This window comes from Haemaphysalis longicornis, unplaced genomic scaffold (genome assembly GCF_048455015.1).
Source record: "Haemaphysalis longicornis isolate Haplotype H1 unplaced genomic scaffold, Haemaphysalis longicornis Haplotype H1 scaffold_12, whole genome shotgun sequence".
NCBI classification, from domain to species: domain Eukaryota; kingdom Metazoa; phylum Arthropoda; class Arachnida; order Ixodida; family Ixodidae; genus Haemaphysalis; species Haemaphysalis longicornis.
In genome coordinates, this window is record NW_027526225.1 from 112605246 (window position 1) to 112625549 (window position 20304).

At 48.9% G+C, this 20304-nt stretch overlaps 1 protein-coding gene across 3 annotated transcripts in view; it reads right to left on the reverse strand.

Moving 5' to 3' along the window:
• Positions 1-4753: 4753 nt before the first annotated feature.
• Positions 4754-20304, reverse strand: part of LOC144163283 (uncharacterized) — a 42002-nt gene continuing 26451 nt past the window's right edge. For 2 of the 3 annotated variants that reach the window (XM_077694182.1, XM_077694181.1), the window contains 8 exons: positions 19534-20247; positions 17063-17320; positions 15406-15522; positions 15178-15296; positions 14183-14331; positions 13991-14085; positions 6149-6251; positions 4754-5781 (listed from right to left, as the gene is read on the reverse strand). In XM_077694182.1, coding sequence (XP_077550308.1) covers positions 5024-5781; positions 6149-6251; positions 13991-14085; positions 14183-14331; positions 15178-15296; positions 15406-15522; positions 17063-17320; positions 19534-20247 — 2313 coding nt within the window. In that variant the 3' untranslated portion in view covers positions 4754-5023. The remainder of the gene's footprint in view (positions 5782-6148; positions 6252-13990; positions 14086-14182; positions 14332-15177; positions 15297-15405; positions 15523-17062; positions 17321-19533; positions 20248-20304) is intronic. The other variant, XM_077694183.1, reaches the window with a different exon arrangement.

Sequence of the window (20304 nt, forward strand, 5' to 3'; positions counted from 1 at the left end):
ATCTGCGCCGCGGCGTGCGCGCACTCCACACCTGCGCGTCGGCTCCTTGCCTTCTCGCCACTTCCCCGCGCACTTCTTGGCCTAGCATTTTCCTCCTGTCCACTTTGCTGCGCCGAGTTTTGAGCGACGCCCGGCACGGCTCCCCACCCTAGCATCTGCGCCGCGCGCACTCTACGGCTGCCCTCACACTTCTTGGCCTAGCGTTTTCCTTTTTCTCCACTTAGCTGCACCGATATTTGAGCGACGCTCAGCACGGCTGGAATAATAAGAACACAAGCTTTAACAGCGCCGCTGTTGAAAGTATTGGCTGAGGTGCGGATGAAATCAATGAAACGTCAGCACCCACTCGGCCACGCTAAGTGTGTCGTCTGCTCTCGGCAGCCGGAGTTCGCCAGCGCGCGTATTGCAGGCGGTAAAAAACTAAAAAAAAAAAAAGCAGATATAGTTTCTCGAAAGGGTTCATAAACAACCATTCGTTTCTGCAATTCATCCCTCGGGGAAATGCTGACATTCACCGAACTAGATAACTACGCCCTGCGAACGCCTTCTCCCAAGCGACGGTGAACGCGCGTCGTCCGGGTGATTGGCGCTGCGTCATTACGATTGTGTAGCTTCGAATCGCTGCGCAGCAAACAAGCACGCTCGCCAGACATTTAGGCGACATAGCGGCGGTGCGCATGCGTTTTCCTTCGTGCAGTCGTCGGCGCGGCACGGGCACGCGATAGGTAAGTGGTCGCACCAATTATTAAGTTCCAACGAAATCCATAATTTCGATTTGGGACGGGGATTAATCCCTGGGAGGTATATAAATCCCAGTAGTGTTAACTCTACGCTGGGCGGGGTGCTCGTGGTTGTGTTATCTTTTTGGGGGGTTGTAGAAATCCTTCTGGGACGGGGGGAGGTATAAAAGCGCGCGGCCCTGAATGTACAGCCGCCGAATTTTTTTTAATATCGCGAAAGCGTCGACCGGCGGGTGGGCCAGCGCGTTATCACCGTAGAAAGCGGCGAAACGAGCGAGAATAGATTGCACAGCTCGCATGCGCAGAACGAGGCCACCAGGGTTATCTGCTAGGATGTTCCCGCAAGCGCGATACAACCCCTTTACGCTTGTAATCAACCGCATGCATCTTCAAAGCCGTGAACAAGACGCACGAGAAATCGTGCGTCTTGAATATAGCCGGCAATGAAGATAGCCGGTTGATTACCAGCGGGAATTGCTTGTGTCACGATTGTTGGTAACAGCCTTGCAGGCGATGGTTGCACTGACGGGACCGTTCTGCGCTTGCGAACTGTCGTTTCGCCGCATTCCTACGGTGATAACGCGTTGACCCACCCGCAGGTCGACGCATATTAGAGTTTTGGCAGTCTGTCTGCTCCGTCGTGTACGTAGTTACCGTGTTGACCGGGACCCGACTGCGCCTGCGCGTGCGGAGGGGCGAGGAGGCGCACCCCATAGTTTCATACAATATTATTTTATGAAACTCTATGTCTAGGTGGGGACGAGGCAGAGTCGCCGCTGATTGGCTGAAAAGTGAAATAAGGCTAACACGTGGCCAGCAATTAGAAATACATTTTTTGAAGGCTGGTTGGAAAGACTCGCTGAGGTACTGAGCAGGCAAGTAATATTTCGTGGCAGCTGCTACCAGCGGGTATCTTCAATTATAAGCCCTGCACTGGCTGTAGACTGTCGAAAATGAAATTCAGTTTTCCGCATTCCCATGATGCGCATCGGAGTCCGCACTGATAATCAGACAGCCCCACTGGCGTATTGAAGGGGAAGAGTTTGAGTGTGGGGGAGGGGGTCTACTCTCCCTTCGAAACTAACCTGACCAAGCCTATCGTACGCTTACAACTAAAGAAAATAACACTAACGAATCTAACGGTTATGGAAAATTCGTGTCAACTTGAAATTATGTGCGACATTGAGTATATAACATGCGGCTGCGTGGCTACTTCTGCCAACTTCGCCATCCAGTTGATGCACTAGCTAAGCAACCAAAGCAGAGTGGGGCGGACTGGTATACTGCAAAGCACATATGCCTTCTATATCCTCCACACTTGTTGGGTGATTGATGGTGTACTTCAGTGTCATACCTACCACTCACTCCCCACCAGTTCATCTGCCTCCAATGATCACGATAAAATGTTGAGGAAGTATATGTGTGGTGCAGAGATCAGCATGTTCTAGGACATGCCTCTCGGATACCAGTCATGTGGTAGGAGTTAGGCAGGGTGGTGGGTTAAGCGGTGAGAACACTAAGGTTTCCTGGGTCATGACTCTTGTAGCTGGCATTATACAAATAGAAATACTACTAGGTGGACCACAGCCTGCAGTGCAGAGATCGGCGGTAGGCCTCCAGCCACACTGCAGATAAACACCGGAAAGGTTTGTTACCCAACCGACCGCACAACACACGGTCAAGTAATGACCCATAATGCACAACCACACATTGTCAATTTTTGAAAGGTCTTTTAATAAAATATTTACACTTTAGTTTTTTTTTTTACTCGCCATAGCATTTTCTTTCTTTTGTGAAAAAAAATGTCAACTCTGTACACAGTGTTCCTTGCGGTATGCCTGCGAGCGCGTGCACGTGACTGTCGGACCCTGAGCTTCTGATAACGTCCCTGCGCGTGGCTTTTTTGTTTCTCCAGCATTTTGTTGCATTCATTGCATACACAAGTTGCTCGGAAAAAAAAAACAGGGGCAAAACAAATCCAAAAGGTGGTCAGGCTGCCTACGGGGAAACAGCAGCCGACGGTCACGGCAGCACCCAATTCGCACAAAGCTCCAAATGGTGAAGAACTGCGGACCCTTTTTTTTTTACAAGCGCCAACTCCTTTTTCCACTTTCAATTTTTTTCAGATCAGTGCGTCCTCACTGCCAACAAAGTTCTACATTATTGATATTGCTTACAGAACCCAGTCTGCTTCCAGTGCTGATCAAACGTAGTCTTGCACAGTTTAAGCCGAAACACCTGACAAACAGCCGAAAGATTCATGGTGGCGATTCTGCCACCACAATATAGTTAATAAAGTTGTTGTAAAGCACACTAACTTGAGGGTGACAATCAACGTCTAGTTTGGATGCTTTACCCACTTAGATGCAACATTATTGCAGCTGGATCGTGCAGGACCTTTGAGTTGTTAAAAAAGGTGTTTCAGCTCAAACCTTAGGAGACTGCACTAGTTAAATTACATTTCTAAGACAAAACCTGGCTGACAGGCTTTGGATAAATGTTTTACCAAGACCTGTTCACAGCACATGCACTGCGTTAAAGGGTTTCCAACTTTCCAACTTCCTTCCGGCTCGCAACGTTTACAATGCATAGTGTAATTCAGTAGCATGCATGCACACTGTCAGACGTTTGGCTTTCTTGCATGCAGGTGAACCAAATAAATTCTGAAATCTGAAAAATCAAATCATTTATAGAGGTGAGTCAAATCATCATATTAGCCCTTAAAAGCATAGGTATAGAATGTTTGTGCTTCAATCTACTTAAACTGAGTGTATTTGAATTGACGGTTACCTACATATGAACTAGACCATTATAGCAAAGATTCAGTGAGCCATGTTTTCAGGCTTCTTGGAGACCATTTGGAAAGCTGGCTTAATACAAGCTAGCACAATTTCTGAACAAATCACGAATTTGCAGTTCGCCAAATTGCAAACAAAACAAAACAAAACTGAGAGGTAGGGGAGGTTTTAATACCTGCATCGTTGCTCAAGTTTGACAAGACAGTGTCGTATCGGGGCAGTGCAAGCGTACACAGCCGCCCTAATTGGCTTTTCCGCAGCACCCCAAGAACTCTCAGCCAGGGTCCGCAACTCTTCACCACTGCTCGGCCGGCTAGTTGAATCACTAGGGCAGTGCTGTCATCCCACAGACGCATAGCCAGGCCTGAAAAACGCTCTTTTTCTTCCTCTTACCATTTTTACATCAAATGTTCGTCACCTTGTTTTGAGCAGTGAACCTATATTTCATTTCGGTCGTAGATGTGCTTGCGTATAAATATGTGCGACTGGTTGTATTTACACCTATACATGGGAAAATGTGTTCTTACATTGGCCTGCTTATTCTCTCTTTTTTACAACACTCGCAGCCCAAAACAAAAACTGGAGGGGAAGGAGGGGGGATGTTCCCCTCCCTCTTTTATGCCGAGGCACTAAAGAAAAGAAAGAAAAAAAAAAACGAAAGAAAACTCGTTTCTGTCTTTCCCTGATACTGCATTTCCCCAGACACACCGAGACGTTTCTTTACATTTAAGTAGGGTCGGAGGCAGCACGAGGAGGGGCCTCCAATTTGCATGTGTGGCTGGGCCTGGCAAAAATTTGCATATTTACCTAGTACAATGCTGCACAACAGTCCACAAGAGGGTGGGAAAGGTAGGAGAGGCAGCCGTGCCAAAAGATGTGCGCTAGGCCCCCCCCAGAGTTTGCACAGCACAAAAAGGAGAAACCAGGCACGCAAAATAATAAACGTAAAGTCTGTGCGAAATCACAACTGTGCGACACACACATACACACACATACGGGTAAGCTGAAAGCACAGAATGCCTCGTCGGAAGCCACATATGGGGGGGGACTAAGTTGGAGGTTACGTCGAAAGCAGGCAACACCTAGTTGAGCCGGTATCTCAGAGCCTGCGGGAAATGTCTTTAAAAACATTCAATAAACACGACTTAACGGCAAGATCAACACAAACTGGACCACAGGAGAAGGCAATGTGCGGGCTTCCCTTTCGTTAAAAAAAAAAAAAAAAAAAAAAAAAAAACGGGGAGGCACGAGCTTCGTAGACAAAAGTTGTGCCATTGGTTTCACGTACAAAACGAAGAGAGGGGTGCACGGAAAGAGAGGGAGGGGCACCACAAATATCACCATGCTCTCACTTCAGCGCATACCACGTGCACGCGTCCACAAGCACAGGGGCCAGTGCAAGAAAAAAAAAAAAAAGAAGAAACAGTCTTTCTGGGGCGTTTCGCAGCAGCACAGGGAGTCACGCAAACAACAACACCGCTGAGGTCACAACAAAATGCTCCGGACCGCCTCGTCCAAAACCGAATCGGGCTGCGCGTCTCCCGTCGCATCGTCAAAGTCCATCGGCTCGGGTCCGCCGCGCAGGCCCCCCTTAGAGTCCGCACAGAGGCCGTCGTCCGCACCGCCTCTCCGGAAGTCCAAGATGCTGTTAATGGCACTTTGGACCTGGTCGTGCAGCTCCACCGAGTCCTTGTCCTCGTCGTCGTCGTCGTCACCGAAGTAGTGAGTCCGACCGAGCGCGTCCGCGCCACTGCTGTCGTCGTCGAGGCCCTCGATACCGGACAAGTCCAGCTCTGGGGCACGCGGCTCTGGATCCGCACTCTTGCTGCAAGTCCAGTCGGGCACCACTGGGGGCGCCGCGGCGCCGTCGAACCGCGGTTGCGGCCGCTTCAGCTCGGCGCCCGACAGGAACCGGGGCACTGGCAGCTCAAAGTCGGCGACGAGCTTGTGGGCAAACTCGTCGTCGTCCTCACCGAGATTCTCGGGCGGAGGAGACGCGCTGAGGTCCTTGCGAATGCCGAACCCAAGGTCGTCCTCCAACACCTCTTCCATGCTCGTGTCCGTCTCGTGCTCTTCCTTGATGGAACGCCTCTTCGCGGCCGGCTCCAAGTCGGACCGGTCGTCGAGCCACGAGTCGGGTGGCTCCTTCTTCACCGGACGGATGCCCAGGGGTGGCAGGGTGGACTCGAACGACCACGTGTTTTCCGGCACCGGCGGAAGTTGCACCGGTTCGGGACTGGTGTCTGCGTGACGGAGAGAGGAATCGATTTAGCAAACGGGCGAACATGTAAATAGCGAGACAGTCATCATCCCACTCCAGCTGTAAACACGGCTGCAATAAACACAGGTTACAATTCAGCATTCTCTTTCAGCCACATTCCTGGTGTCACGAACTGAATTTAATGAATGTCACGAACTGAAGAGATAGACCCCATAGGAACATGCTCAAATGGCCAATTTGAAGGCATGCGCTGTTTTTGCGCAAAACAGCTCTTGCTTTCAGTAGGGAGCACAATGCAGCAACATTCCAAATTAAGGAAATCTCCCTTGAAGGCATGGAAACAGGAGTGAGCGAAGGCAAAAAAAGAGAAAAAGTGAGGGAGGTCTTACACTGCCTTTCTTCGACCATCCGTTTTTCATCGGCCAGCGCTTCGGTCTCGTGTTCAAGAAAGAGCTTCTCCACCATGATCTGTTCGGCTGTCGAGCAGTGTCTCTGCGAGACGGCGCAAAGAAAATGTTGACTGTCAGCAGCAGCACATCTTGAAGACATTGCAAACCGTTGGCCCAGCTTGCAAATGTCACTTCTGTCAGCAGTTCTTGATAAAATAAATTAATAAACATAATAAAATCACAAAGGAAAAAGACAGTTCAAGCTAGACTTCATTCTCATGTTACGGAAAATCCAGATCCCTGTCTCACAACAAGATCATCGACATTCACTTCCACCCACGGAGCAAGATAAACAGGAGCGCCGACTTCACTCTCTCCGGCGGGCCCGTAATGTCCATCACTCGCGGAGCACAATGTAGATGGCGCAGCGAAAGGGCCGCCGGCTAAGTGGCCGGCGTTCCCCGTGCGCCGGCGGGCGCGTTGGCGGAACGCATTCTGTCGGCTTTTGTCGTCTGCTTCGGCGACGGTAGTTTTGGGCACGGAGTGCTTTGGGGCTGCTTCGCGTTCACTTCGCTCCTCCTTCGCACGGATTGATTAACTTGTTCGACAGCACCTTCTGGGTAACCCGGAACCCAAGCAATGATGCGTTAAGGATTGGTTTGCATGGCGGGAAAACAAAATGTAGAGACCACATATAGACATATCGCTGCTATACAAACACTACCTATTGCGCAGTGCTTGCCGAAAATGCGACTCCGTTTTGTAAATTTGTGAACACCAATCCGGCTGTGTTTTAACAGGTTTTACAAAAGGCGAAGGAGCAACTGGTTTTGATCAATAGCGATTATAAAAGTTTCCGCAGCTTTCTCGCAGTTCTCCAACGTACGTCCAAAACAGAGTGTGCCTAGAACACGGACCGGCACTCACACGCTCATCAGAAAAGAACAGAAATGCGATAACATCACCCGCGACTGCCGGCGACGTAGCAATCTGCTCAAGATCAAGGCCGTGACAGTGCGGTCTTTTCACAGGCCTTGATTTCGCGATATTTGAATTCATCCGGACCCTATATCTCTGTGGTGATGACTGGCCGAAAGGAAAGGTTTAACAAGCGGGTTGTTTTTCCGGTCAGCCACTTAAAGAAAAAAAAAAACGCCGGAAACCCTGGTAGGCCCAAAATTGCAGCCATACAAATCGCAGCATTTTATTTGGAGTCCGCAGCATTATCGACGAGAGAACACGACCTTAGAGCGATAGTGAACATCGGGCGGTAAGTTGCGGCATGAGTTAAAATGAAGATTGCGTTTGATATTTTTGGGTGCCTTATCAAGCTGACAGTGTTTTTGTACACTTAATACAACAGGGCAGCCGTCCAATTCAGTTATTGGCGCAGAAATGCGCATCATTGCCCTTTGCTGATGGAGACTCCGGGCGACCCTTGTAAGCGTTGTTCGTGTGCAGAAGCAGCATAAATAATTAAGCACACGGCCGGAGACCGGGCTAATAATAGAGGGTAATTTTTGCGCTGCATCGATTTGTCGCAAGCAGAATCACACTAGAATGTATGTTGTGGCGTTCCATATTACACTTGCTCATTCTTTGGTGCTTCTGAAGTCGTCGTCGTTCAGTTGCGTCTTACATCTGCTGGGTTAGTACAATATTTTTAGCGGGTCTTCATAATGTCAGAATAAAACATAGAGAATAAAACATATCAGAGCAAAACATTTTTTCTGGGCCACAGTCGGCGCTCCTCTTTATATCTTGCTCCGTGCTTCCACCCATCACTTTTTAACCGGCCTATATCATGCAGTTGCGATGTATTCATTCTGAAAAATATGCCAAGTATTTTAATATCTCATTCTGCGTTTCAGTACCTATGCTAAAAGAGGAGCAAACTGTTACGTTCACTGCTTCCAAATTGTTTTTAGACTGGGGCAGTCACAAACGCCATCATAGGTTGAGAGAAAGCTATTGAAAAGTGCAGTAAATAGACACTTTGTGAAGCAGGCAACAGAGCGCATAACTTCAGCTACATTTTGGCTACAACTTTTGTTGCAGTGGAAATTGGGTGCCTCCTTGCTGTTTAATCAAAATTGTCCATAAATTTTAAAGGGGCGGGCGCTTGAGTTGGCGTAACAGCCTGCCAATTGAAAGTAGTGCGGCTACTATTGCGCAACTTGCTGTGCCTGTGGATTTTAGTCCAGGGGAACCCTGCTGATACGTCCCCCAGACTTACGACGACCCGCCGCGGTCCCGGCATTAAAAACCCTGATGGTACAGTGCCCAGGTGCACGTGGTCCGGTTCTCACGATGGACCTTGACGGAAATAAACCGGTGTTCTTCCCGTCTTTGACGCCACTTCGCTGCCTCGTCTCTACCTTTCTTTATTCTTAACCCACATTTAACGCTGCTTGATGAGCAAAGGTCCAGGCGGGCCAGACCACTTGCTGAACAGACGCAAGCAAGCAGGCGGGTACTGGCGGGTTGGAGTTAACTCTTTCGCTACCGCGCCTATCAAAATCGATCAATTTGATCGATACATTTTGGAGAGCCTTTTCATAGCGTTCCAGGCGTTTCTCGAACAAGTAAAGCTGTTCGGAGTTAGATCAGAAAATGGCCTTTCAAAATCAGTTTTGTTTTCATTTCTGCAACGCAAACGTGATTTTTGACACGCTTTTGAATCACCTGGGTGTGGAAAAGCGGCGTGGTCATCGCGCGTCACGGCTACCAACGAAGAATGCGTGCAACTCGTAATTACTCTGCACCAGCGCTTGTTTTTTTGCTATGAGGGCGTGAATGGGGAACTAGCAAATTATTTTCAATCGTCAGGTTCGTGCTCTGACAGTAATAATCCCAGAAATCGGCTGAAAATGTCAAGCAGTGCCTGGTTGCAAAGCCAATTTATGATTTTAGGCAGTTTTATTGCCTTTGCGCAAGTTGTTCTAAGTACTGTGGTAGTTCTACTTACCCCAGGAGCATTCGCAAACAGTTTACAACAGTTTCGGTTTCGTTTCTGCATCGCGAAATTCATATTTAGCGCTACTACGCAGTTACCCAACTTCAAGGCTACCTGCCATGGCGCCTGAAGCGTCCGCGACTGATCCTCGAACAAAGCACGGCGCTCCTCATTTCCCCCCACCCTAACCCGATTTCTGCGATAAGAACTTCAGATGCAAGTCAAAAGGTCACACCCAGTCGCCAGATATCTGTTCCGCCGAAGACAGAGCTTCAAACCGGCCTTACACTGCCAGCTGTTCGCCTTCCAGTTTCGTTTCCATGCGAGGGTATATCCGAGTGTCTAATGTTGCTGCTTAGTTAAACTGTCTATCCAGACGGAGTCTCTGATAAGTTTTTGTACTGTTTCATTTCAAAAATGTTAGGTGGCGCTGCAATAGAGGAGGCTCGTTGTGCTGAACTTTTTCATCACGCAACTGCTACTCGGCCAAAGATCGCAGGGCACGATTCTAGCTCATCGTACCTCATTTTTGCGAGCAAGGCTACAACTGCGAGTAAGAAGATGATAATAAAGCTCAGCTTTATGTTTTGAGCGATAACTGACCGTGAACGACAACACGCATCAGCCACGGCGTTCCGTTTTCAACTTCATGCATGTTTTTTTCCGCATCGCGTGCTTGTTCCAAATATTGTGCTCGCTGTAAATGCAAAGTCAGCCATTGACAAGATGTTTTTACGTTATGTGGGGGCAAATTGGTGCTTCTGATAACGTCAAACCGCCAGATTTATTCTAGGGAACCAAACGAAATTGCACATTTTGAATTAGAGGTTGGGCTTCACCGCATGACACGAGCACCGTGCGTGCTAACATTTTTTTTTATATCTGAAAAACTGTTTCGCACAAGTCGACATTTTTTTTAGGGTGTGTTTTTGAAATGTTTCCCTACAAAATGTATATTGTAATTTTTTTCTACTACCGGTGGTTTGATATACACAACTCCTTTTTTATCATTTTTTTTCACAACTATGATATATGAAAACCTTTAAAAAAACTGGTGTTATTGGAAAGGCCGTTAAATAATCTGCATTTTGTGCTCCTGCAATTAGTGCCTAACCAATTTTTTAGCAGGAAAAAAAATGTTTTCTTGGACCCCTAAAAATTGGTCAATTTTCTGCGGTAGCGAAAGAGTTAACCTCTGACGGCTCACGCGGCAGCAGAACGCCAACGTGCCAACACCCCAGCCACAAAAAGTCAAGGTCCAGGTGGTCGGCGAACTGCGAATTTGGAGCTACCGTTGAGCCGACAACCCCCAAGGAGCCAACGAACATGAAACACCCGTTTTTCTCGCCCACTCGATCCAAGTTTCTTCCTTTCACGACACTCTCTCTCCCCCTATCCCTGCTTATTAGCGTCTTTCAACGCCACGTTATCCCCTTGCTTCTTTCTTTGCCGCTTTTTTTCTGTCGTTGCCTCGTACTATCGTTCGTTTTACTTGGCCTTGGAGTTTCACACTCTCACCGTTTCCCCTCCCAATTTCCTCAACCACGTTGGCTTATCTTGCGCGCGCGAGGCACAAAGCTGGCAGGCTATAAATAGCGTTGGACGGTACGGGGATCGCATACTGCACGGAGATGGCCACCAGGCTAGCGCAGACGCCGTGGAGGGAAGGGGGGCACAAAATAGACGTATTACTTTTAGAAACTTAAAGTTTCAGTTAGGGGTTCGCAAATTACGCGGGGACACGCTAAATAAAGGGGCACTAACACAAAAAGTTCGCATCTTGTTTTTTTTTTTTTTTTTTTTTTTTTTTTTTTTTTGGCAATAAGTAGCTAGTGACCTGTGGAAACCTCATTTGCTTCAACGTGCGAAGGTTGTTTAATTAGAGGCATTTTCAATGCAGCCAGTCGCAGTTTCGGTTTCAGCGGGGGCCGCGAAACGATGGATTCTGTGCGAACAAAGCTGACCACGTGACCGTCGAAGGGATATCAGAGCAGAGCTGCCATAGCACTGTTGAATCCGCATCGCTGCCAGTTTCTGCGAACGCCCCCACGTACTGATCTTGTGAGCCGCTTAATTAAAAAGCGACTGTGGACGTGACGCAGGCGCTGCGAGTGCAAATGCTACCGCGGCTAAAAAAACGACGCGTGACGCTCGAGACAGTGGGTGTCAAGACGCGCGCTGTGAGCAGCCGGCCCGTCTGCCTACAGGTCCGCCTACAGATGTGTTCGGCTTAGAACTGCGGCGGATATTCAATTGCCGCTCTCGTAAGCGATGCAGATGACAATTTTTAATGCAACCCGCTATCGCATCATTAACTCCTTTCTCATATAAGCTGCCGGTTGGGACTTGGGTACAATTTCGTGCAGCGGTAACAAGCTATCGCTCGAGCAACGCCTCAGGAGGCATTGGCTCAAGCTACCTGCACCGGTTTGCACCCCTTCGCGGCCGTGACCGCTGCCTGCACAGCGACCTTGCGGCTCGCTCAGTGTGCTTTTCATGTCCCCGACGCGTTTTCGCGTCCATTGTAAACAAAAAGTAATTAAAATAGAGTGCCTGGAATCGCTGTAGAACTTTGGTCACAGCCAGCTGCCCGATGAGCCGACGAAATCACTGCGCCTCCGCCGCCAACGATCATTCTCAAATAGCGGAAGCTCCGACCTCCAATTAAAGCGGCGAGCCGGCGGAAAACGCCGGCAGTGCGGAAGCGGCCAACACAAACTCCCGACGTGTTTGGATGTTTATTTACAAAATATCTAGGGGATATCGATTGCGCGAGGTCCTCTGCTGGCTGCTCGGTTGCGTTTCGCACACTTTAAAATTGATTTTAAATATGTTCTAGGCTGTATTAGCCGCTGATATTTTGCAGATGATGTATGTGTGCTCACACCAATCTATCTCCAAAGTTATCTCGCCTTCAAAATTTTGTGTCAGGACCCCTTTAACTCTTTCGTTACCGCGGGAAATTGACCAATTTTGAAGGGTCTAACAAAACATTTTTTTGTGCTATACATATTGGTTAGTCAGACATTGCAGTGACACAACATGCAGATTATTCCACGTGCTTTCCGACGACACCAGTTTTAATAATGTTTTCCTAAATAATGATTCCGAAAAAAATTATCGAATTCGAAATTTTTGTCCACGCGTCGAAGAAAATAAAAAAAGGTAAGTTGTGTGTAATAAACCACTAGTAGTAGAAAAAATTTAGAATATACATTTTGTAGGTACACATTTCAAAAACCCGTCCTACAAAAAAAAATTGAGTTGCGCAGTACAATTTGTCAGATATAAAAGAAAATGTTAGCCCACATGGTGCCCGTGCCATGTGGTGAAGCCCAACCTCTATTTCAAGTTTTGCTATTTTGGATAGTTCTTTAGAAGAAATCTGGTGGTTTGACATTATTAATCAAGCCTCCACGTGATGTAAAAACACTTTGTCAATGATTATGACTGGCACAATATTGAAGGCAAGCAATTGATGTGAAAAAATCCGCTTGGAGTTGAGAACCAAACTTTTTGGTGGATGCTTGTTGACGTTCTGATGATCACTTATCAGTCATAATTTTCATTTGTGGTTTATTATCATGTTCTGACTCACACATGGTAGCCCTCCTTGCAGGACTAAGGTACGATGCTCTAGAATCATGCCCAGCAAGCTTTCACCAAGCCACCGTCGGGCTGTGAATCGAGCTCAGCACTACGAGCCTACTACATTGCAGCGCCACCTAACAATTTCGAAAAGAAACAAATACAAGGCTGTTGGAGACTTTGTCAGAATAGACAGTACTACTAAGAAACGACACTAGACCTCCGGAAATACCCTCATATGAAACCGAAACTTGCCGGTGAACAGCTGGCGGTGTTCAAGGCCAATTGGAAGCGTTCTCCTCGTCTGAATTGATACCCGACGACTTGGCGTTATCGTTTGACTTTCAGCGGAAGCTCTTATCGCAGAAGCAAGGCGTAGATAAAGTGGAAGCGCGAGCGGCATGCTTGTTTTGAGGAGCAGTAGCGGGCAACGGAGGCGCCATGGCAAATGAGCTTGTAGTTGGGTAACTGCGTAGTAGCGCCAAATATAAATTTCGCAATGCGAAAACGAAACCGAAACTGCTGGAAACTGGTTGAAAATGTCAGGCACACTTGCTGGACATGCGGGGGACCATCAGAAATAAACTTTGGGAGACTAAAGCTGCCCTTTGTCCAAACCAAAGATCATTAGTGAATAGCTGGGGCCATTTTCAAGTAATTATCACCTCTTAACGCTGTCGGATTACAAAGCTGACCCCATTATTTGGTATTTGACTTGCCAGGAGCCTTTTGACAAAAAAAAATATTATGGTAATGCAGCCTAACCACGACCTGCATCCTTTTTTCTCAAGTGCAGCTGCCATGCCCCCTTCCCCAAAAACACACGCACCTCAGCTCGCAAAAAACGCCGCCAAAAATCTCAATGTCGCCGGAGCGGGAAAATTTAAACTGATTCTAAAAGGGCAGTGCCTAGACTAACTACTGACCGCATTAGGTGTACGAGAAATGACTACAACATGTCGAAATAGGCAATATAAATCATCGATCACCGGTGATCGATTTGAATAGGCGTGGTAACGAAAGAGTTCTTTGCTGATGACATGTCACGTGAGACTGTCTAACACGCCGGCATTACGTCGTACCCCGTTCATACGACACCCCGGTCATACAATGCTTTCCCGCGGTCCCTTGAAAGTCGTATTATCGGGGGTTCCACTGTATATACTCTATAGATAAGTAACTAAGCCTTTTAATCCATATGTGCGTTGTGAAACATCCCATATCACCTTTTAGGTCCACACGGTATATGCTGGCAGTGACAAACAAACAAACATTCCACCAACGAAAGCACGACTCACCATTCCTTCTAACAGCATGAGGTAGTGATACTTCTGGTACAGCTTCTTTTGTTCCTCCAGCAAGCGCTCCGAGACGTCTGCAAACAGCTCGTCCGCTGAAACGCACAACATACCAGGCAGTCAGGCATCACTTCTCCAGAAACGACTAGCTGGGCAGAGGACAAGCGAGAGTGGTGGTTGAAAAGAGCGTACTCTTCTGCAGGTCTTCTTCCCTCGGTAGCCTCGAGTTGTAGACGTGGTACCGCAACAACCTTTGGCAGGCGTCGTGCGGCGAGGTGAAGGCGCTTTTGCAATCCGGGGCTGTAGCACCATTTTGGTCTTCCGAAAGTCGTTGATGAAACCTGGTGTCGGAGACAACACACCGTCACTGGGTTTCACAAAGCCCCCCCGTCAATTTGCTGACGTTTTTTGCATTGCGTAATGTTTTTGCAATAACCGAAATTTCGGCGCTTGAAGCGCTGCAGAGAAACCTCACGCATGCAGCAGACCATAACTGCAGGCTGCAGATTACTAACACCACCCAATGTTTCCAAAATCTTGCACATAAGCATCACATGGTCACGTATGGCACATCAGCGGAGGGCTTTGTTCAACAGACACTGCCCACTGACACAACATGCAAAAACTAGCATTCTCAAATGCAAGTAAAAAATGGCAGCATCTCCACTCTATGGATGATGGCGAGGGTGCGGAGTACGGGGACTCGAAATGACATCAAAGTTGCGCCCCGAGTGATATTCGATTTGAGTCGTGGTTGCACCTTGATTAATCCCTAAATGAAACTGCATCACGGCTCAAATTGAATTTCGCTTGATTTCCGCTTGATGGTGGTGTGCGCACGGATGGATGCGGACGGATGTTGTGAAGTCCTAAGGTACTCCGCGCCATTACAGGCGAGGGGGTAGGCTGTTTGACTCTCGGGTACTGATTCACGGTCGTAGCCCAATGGGTACGACGACTGACACAAACTCTGTCTGGTCTACCAGACACAGGCTCGAATCCTGCCGGTGCCTGGGTGATTTTTTGCGATTGTAAATGCTATGCGCACGGACGCAAAGGGACATTGTGCGGTCCTAAGGTTCTCCGCACCTAAAACATTGAAGAGTAGTTTTGTAACGTGCTTGTAGAAGAACTGGCGTGGGTAATACAGTGTGAAGCTGGGCTCGCTCCTGCTGCTGTAGACTTACATGTGCATCTTCTGTACACGGTCAGGAACTTTAGGCTTAACAACGACCGGCTTGGGCGCAGGTGGAGGTGGGAGGGGAGGTGGTGGCGGTGGCGCTGGTGCTGGCGGTGGTTTGGGAGGCTGCAAGAAGGAACAAGAGGGCATACATTAGATGAGGGGAAATGAAGTGGCCAGCAGCTTTTGCCAGACTCCCCAAATAGCGTGTCGCGAGCACCGGGCTCCCACTCACTTGTTCTGGAGGCGGTAAACAGGGCTTGGGTGGGATGGGCTCCGCCTTGCACGGCAAGGAGGACGCGGCAGACTTGGATGAGTGGCCACCACCGCTGCCGGAGCTTTTACTTGAGGGCTGGAAGCAATCACGGTCGTCGTCAGTGAAGAACGTCGAGCTGCGCTAATATTATCAGGCCAACAAGTGTGAAGCAACACTAACAAAACACTGGAAGGAAAAAAATAAATAAATATATGCACATTTCATTTCTTCTGCCTTTAAAGGATCAGGTAGAAACAGCGAAACCAAGGACCGAAAATCCCACAGCTAGCCGCAATGCCAGGCACTCCTTCAACTCTATGTCTGTGTCACACACGAAAAGAGACGAGCCCTCAACACTGTACGAGTTGGTACCCGGACAAATGTAGCTTAATGCAAGAAATGCCAGAAGGCTGGCGTTGACCTCGAGTCAATGAGGTGCTCACACCCCTGGCAATGCATTCACTTTGGGCCCCAGAGGTCACTCAAACGACACATGTCCAGATTTTGCATCGCTTTCCCCTCACTCTTACGCTAAAGCACTTTCGCCCTCCTATCGGTTTTCTTTTACTTGGGTCGCTGCTACTCGGATGGCGCCTTCCTTACAACAGCTGCCAACCAGAGGCGCATTTTCTATCAATGGAAAGCGATAGGTGAGCGAGGAATAAGTAGTTTTGCCTCTGTCAACGGTGCCTACCTGGCAACGCACCAAGGCTTGCATTGTCACCGCGACCTTAACAGGTTCATCTCACCAGCGAAGTGGCGCTACTACTGTCCTAGTCCGCAGCAGTTACCAATGGCTGCTTGTGGCACAACACAGGCAGATGATGGGGAAAAATCATGCACCGACCCGCCGCGGTGGCCCAGTGGCTAAGGCGTTGCGCTGCTGAGCCCGAGGTCGCGGGTTCGATTCCCGGCTGCGGCGGCCGCTTTTCTGATGGAGGCGAAAAGCAAAAACGCCCGTGTGTACGAGATTTCGGCACACGTTAAAGATCCCCAGGTGGTCAAAATAAATCCGGAGCCCTCCACTACGGCGCGCCTCATCGCCTGCATTGCGTTGGCGCGTTAAACCCTACAATCAAATCAAATCGAAAATCATGCACCCCTCCGGCTAAGGACAACAGTTAAACACAAAGCTTTCTCGTGAGGGATCCCTTGGATGTCGTCCGAGTTTGGACACGCAGACGGCTCTAACTTCGACTCATTGAGCTTCGACTACCTTCGCCATTTGATTTCACACCAAGAAAGCTTCGCGTTCAACCATCGTCGTCGTTAGATCGAGGGGTGCACGATTTTTCAGTCTAATTTTGCACATCCAAGCACCCCACCCCTCTCCAAATCCAAACTGCTTTGAGCGTGTCGGATTGGCGTAATCGGATAGACGTTGGCTTCCTAACGCGAAATACCCAGGTTCAATTCCGACCACAAGCGATTTTTCTTTCACCCACGATCATTATCATCATCAGAGAAAGTTCGCTTTCCTGCGGTGTGTTTTTTTAACGTGACATACGCCATCGGTCAGACATAGAAATCTTTGCTTTAACAGTTGTTATTCTGCAAACACTGCTCCCTGATAAATTGAGGCTCTTGTCGTCAGTGCGGAACTCGATCTTTGGCCAACCGGCCGGCCGGTACGCACCGGCTTGTTGATGACTGAAGGCACCTGCACGAGGATCTGCTTGGTGGGCGTGGGCGAGAGGATGTGGTTGCTCGGGTGCTGCAGCCGGACCACCACGGGCGGCGGCTGCTGCCGGGGCTGGGGCGGCGAGCGCTGGTTCACGGGCGACACCCCGGCACCCGTCGGGGGGTGCAGGTGGTGCAGGTGGAGGTGGTGGTGGTGGTGCACGGTGTTGTGCAGCTGCGGCACAAACTTGCTCCCAGCCTGGCTCGGGGGAGCCTGCGCAATGCGGGAGTCGGTGAGCAAGGCTGGCACCACACCTTGAGCAAACGCTCAACAGCGGTGCACAAGGCTTACAGAATGAACAGGGGAAAATTTCGAACATGATGGGTACCAGGGCGAGCCCTTGGGTCTCTTCACCTAAGGCACACTTGCTACAAAAAGGTGAACGTAACACGGAATCCTTAGACGAAGGTGAATTGCTGTAGCATTAGTATGCTGCTCCTGTAAGCGGGTACGAGATTCCTTGAGGAAAGAAGAATCGCCTGACAATATGCGGGAGTTTTCGGGCTGTCGTGTAATACACCTTCAATAGGCGGTTGTGAACTCGAGTTACTTTCTGGCCTGTCTGTATGCATTGTACCAAGCTTCAAAACACCGACATAGTTAAGCTTTCAGCTGAAAATTTCTGGCCTGTCCGTATACATTGTACCGAGCTTCAAAACACAGACATACTTAGGCTTTCAGCTGACAACAACCACTGCCTTTGATTGACAACATTGACAGTCATCAGTTACACCTACTACATTATTGCTGTAATGCAGCTGCAACAAATATAGTAAAACAAACAAAATATTTCAGCTAACCTTCAGAGATTTTACCAGCTACTGGCAAGCAGTTAGGTATAATTAGCAAAGAAAGTGCTCAAACAGCCCAGAACTCCCTCCTTTCGCTTTGAAGCTCCCACTGGGAATAGTTCAATACAATGAGACTCTCCCTCGAGCCTCGCAGCAAACTTAATGTTCTACAAATCAGAAGTGGTTATCATGATTGGTGCTATTGAAAATAAACAGGCGTGTGGATGCTTTGCACACTGCCGATGATTCTCTCTCCTCGCTGTGACACATCACGCTGATTGCCCTGCGTTTGTGCTCGCAACATTTCAGTGGCTTGTGCTACAATCACAGGGCTAGAGTGCAACGAAACAACCACAAAATGCTTAAACAGATGATGCAACAGGTAGTGGATTGGTTAGGCAAGACGGCTTAACTCTTTTGCGACCGCGCCATAGGCCACTGTTCAGGGGTGAAACGATGATTTTCGAACTTCCCACAAGAACTAAAAACGACGCTATTCGGGCAACTGACGCCATCTGGAGTGTTCACCGGAAACCCTTTTTCCAGTTTCGTTGCCGTTTGTTTACATTTCACGTGGGTAGAGGCTGTCGCAAGTGAAATTTGAACCCAAGAGCAGCGAGTTGGGTGAAAATGGCACCGTTTCACTGCGCACTCTGGAAAGGCGGACAGCGGTATCAGGGACTTCGGCCACTGCTGCTGTTGATTTTTTTTTACCCCAGCAGCAGTGATGACTCCAGCGACGACGTGGATTCTTCAGATTTTAGTTCTGATGAAGATTCTCCCATTCAACAGGCTCAGACTTCGGCAGGTGCTGCCAGGGAAGGTTTACTTTTGACTTCGCGCTACAAAGTGTGCCTAACATCTGACGATTGCGGTGTTACTTTCATGTGTAGGGTCTGGACAACGTGCGGCAGGGATATTTTGCCAAATGCACTGCGCCATATCGCGTTATACCTTTAAGATAGCCTGCGCTCGTGTAAAATTAGCCCTGCCGAGCTATGCACGCTGCTTCTTAAGAGCACTTTTTTTTTTAACCGCTGAAGTGACAATGATTTTGTGTCAGAACGCAAACAGGTATGCTTAGATGCATATTTTAGAGAGACCGACTGACTCTCGAGTGGCTTCACGGAGTGGCACAGCCGTCAGGGCCGTTAGGTTGGCGGGCCCGCAAAAATCCAAACTTGGTGTACAGCGTTGATGTATATATTGAATGATAGCTTAGGAATGTAGAAACTTTTCGCATATCTTAGAATTTCCAAATTAATTTTTAGGTTCAGTAAAATTGCCTATTTGTGTTTTGTGTATACTTTTCTTTTGCGCATTTTTTTGTTTTTTTGCCCAATAAACTCTCAATAATTACAATTTCACAAAATTGCTGTTAGTTATGTGTTTGAAAGAGAAATCTATAAGCTACAATTTCATGCATAGCAATGCTAAATGTGTCCAGTAGCTCAAGAGGGAAAAAATGTTTTCTGGAAGCACTCAAAATCGGCCATTTTTTTGCGGTCGCAAAAGAGTTAAGTGTCGCGGGCTGAGACTGAACATCCACAAACTTAACTGAGCATGCCACAGGGCCCTGATTGAGGGGCGGCATGTTTTGAATCATCTACTTTTATGGCAGAACCGGTGACTTACACGAATGTGAGAGGCCACTGTGACAACAGGGTGATGTGGGACCGACGGCATGGTCATCTCAGCTGTGCTTGCCGTCACGTGAGAAGTCGGTGACATTAGGGGCACACTAGACACCACAGGCATGTTTGTTACTGAAGGTGTCGTAGACACCAGGGGCGTGGTGGACACCAGTGGTGTGGTCGACACCAGTGGCGTGGTGGATACCAGGGGTGTGGTGGACACCAGCGGCGCACTGGACACCAAGGGTGTGCTCGAAACCAGCGATGCAGTTGGCATTAGTGGCGCAGTCGACATAAGCGGCGCAGCTGACACCAGTGGCGCGCTCAACGCTTGTGCCCCGCAGGATACCATTGGTGCGCACGACACCGGGGGTGCTGCTGACACCAGCGGTGTGCTTGACACCAGCGCCGGAGTTGATGTTAATGGTGCGCATGACACCAGTGGTGCATGCAGCGCAGCTGACACCACCAGTGGCGCGCTCGACACCAACGGTACGCGAGGCGCAGATGACACCAGTGGTGCGGCCGACACCGGTTGCACGCACGATACCAGCGGCGGAGCCGGGACCAGCGGCACGCTCGAGGATAGCGGTGGGGCCGTTGATACCAGCACCGGTGTGGAGGAGCGAGGAGCGGAGGAGCAGGCGGAAGAGGAGGCGCAAGCAACGCTGGTGGTGGTGGTGGTGGTGGCAGCTATGATTCGCGCCGGCCCCTGCTGTAGTGGGCAAGCCAGCAAGGGGGAGGAGGCAAAAAGGGAAGGGGAGAGCAAAGG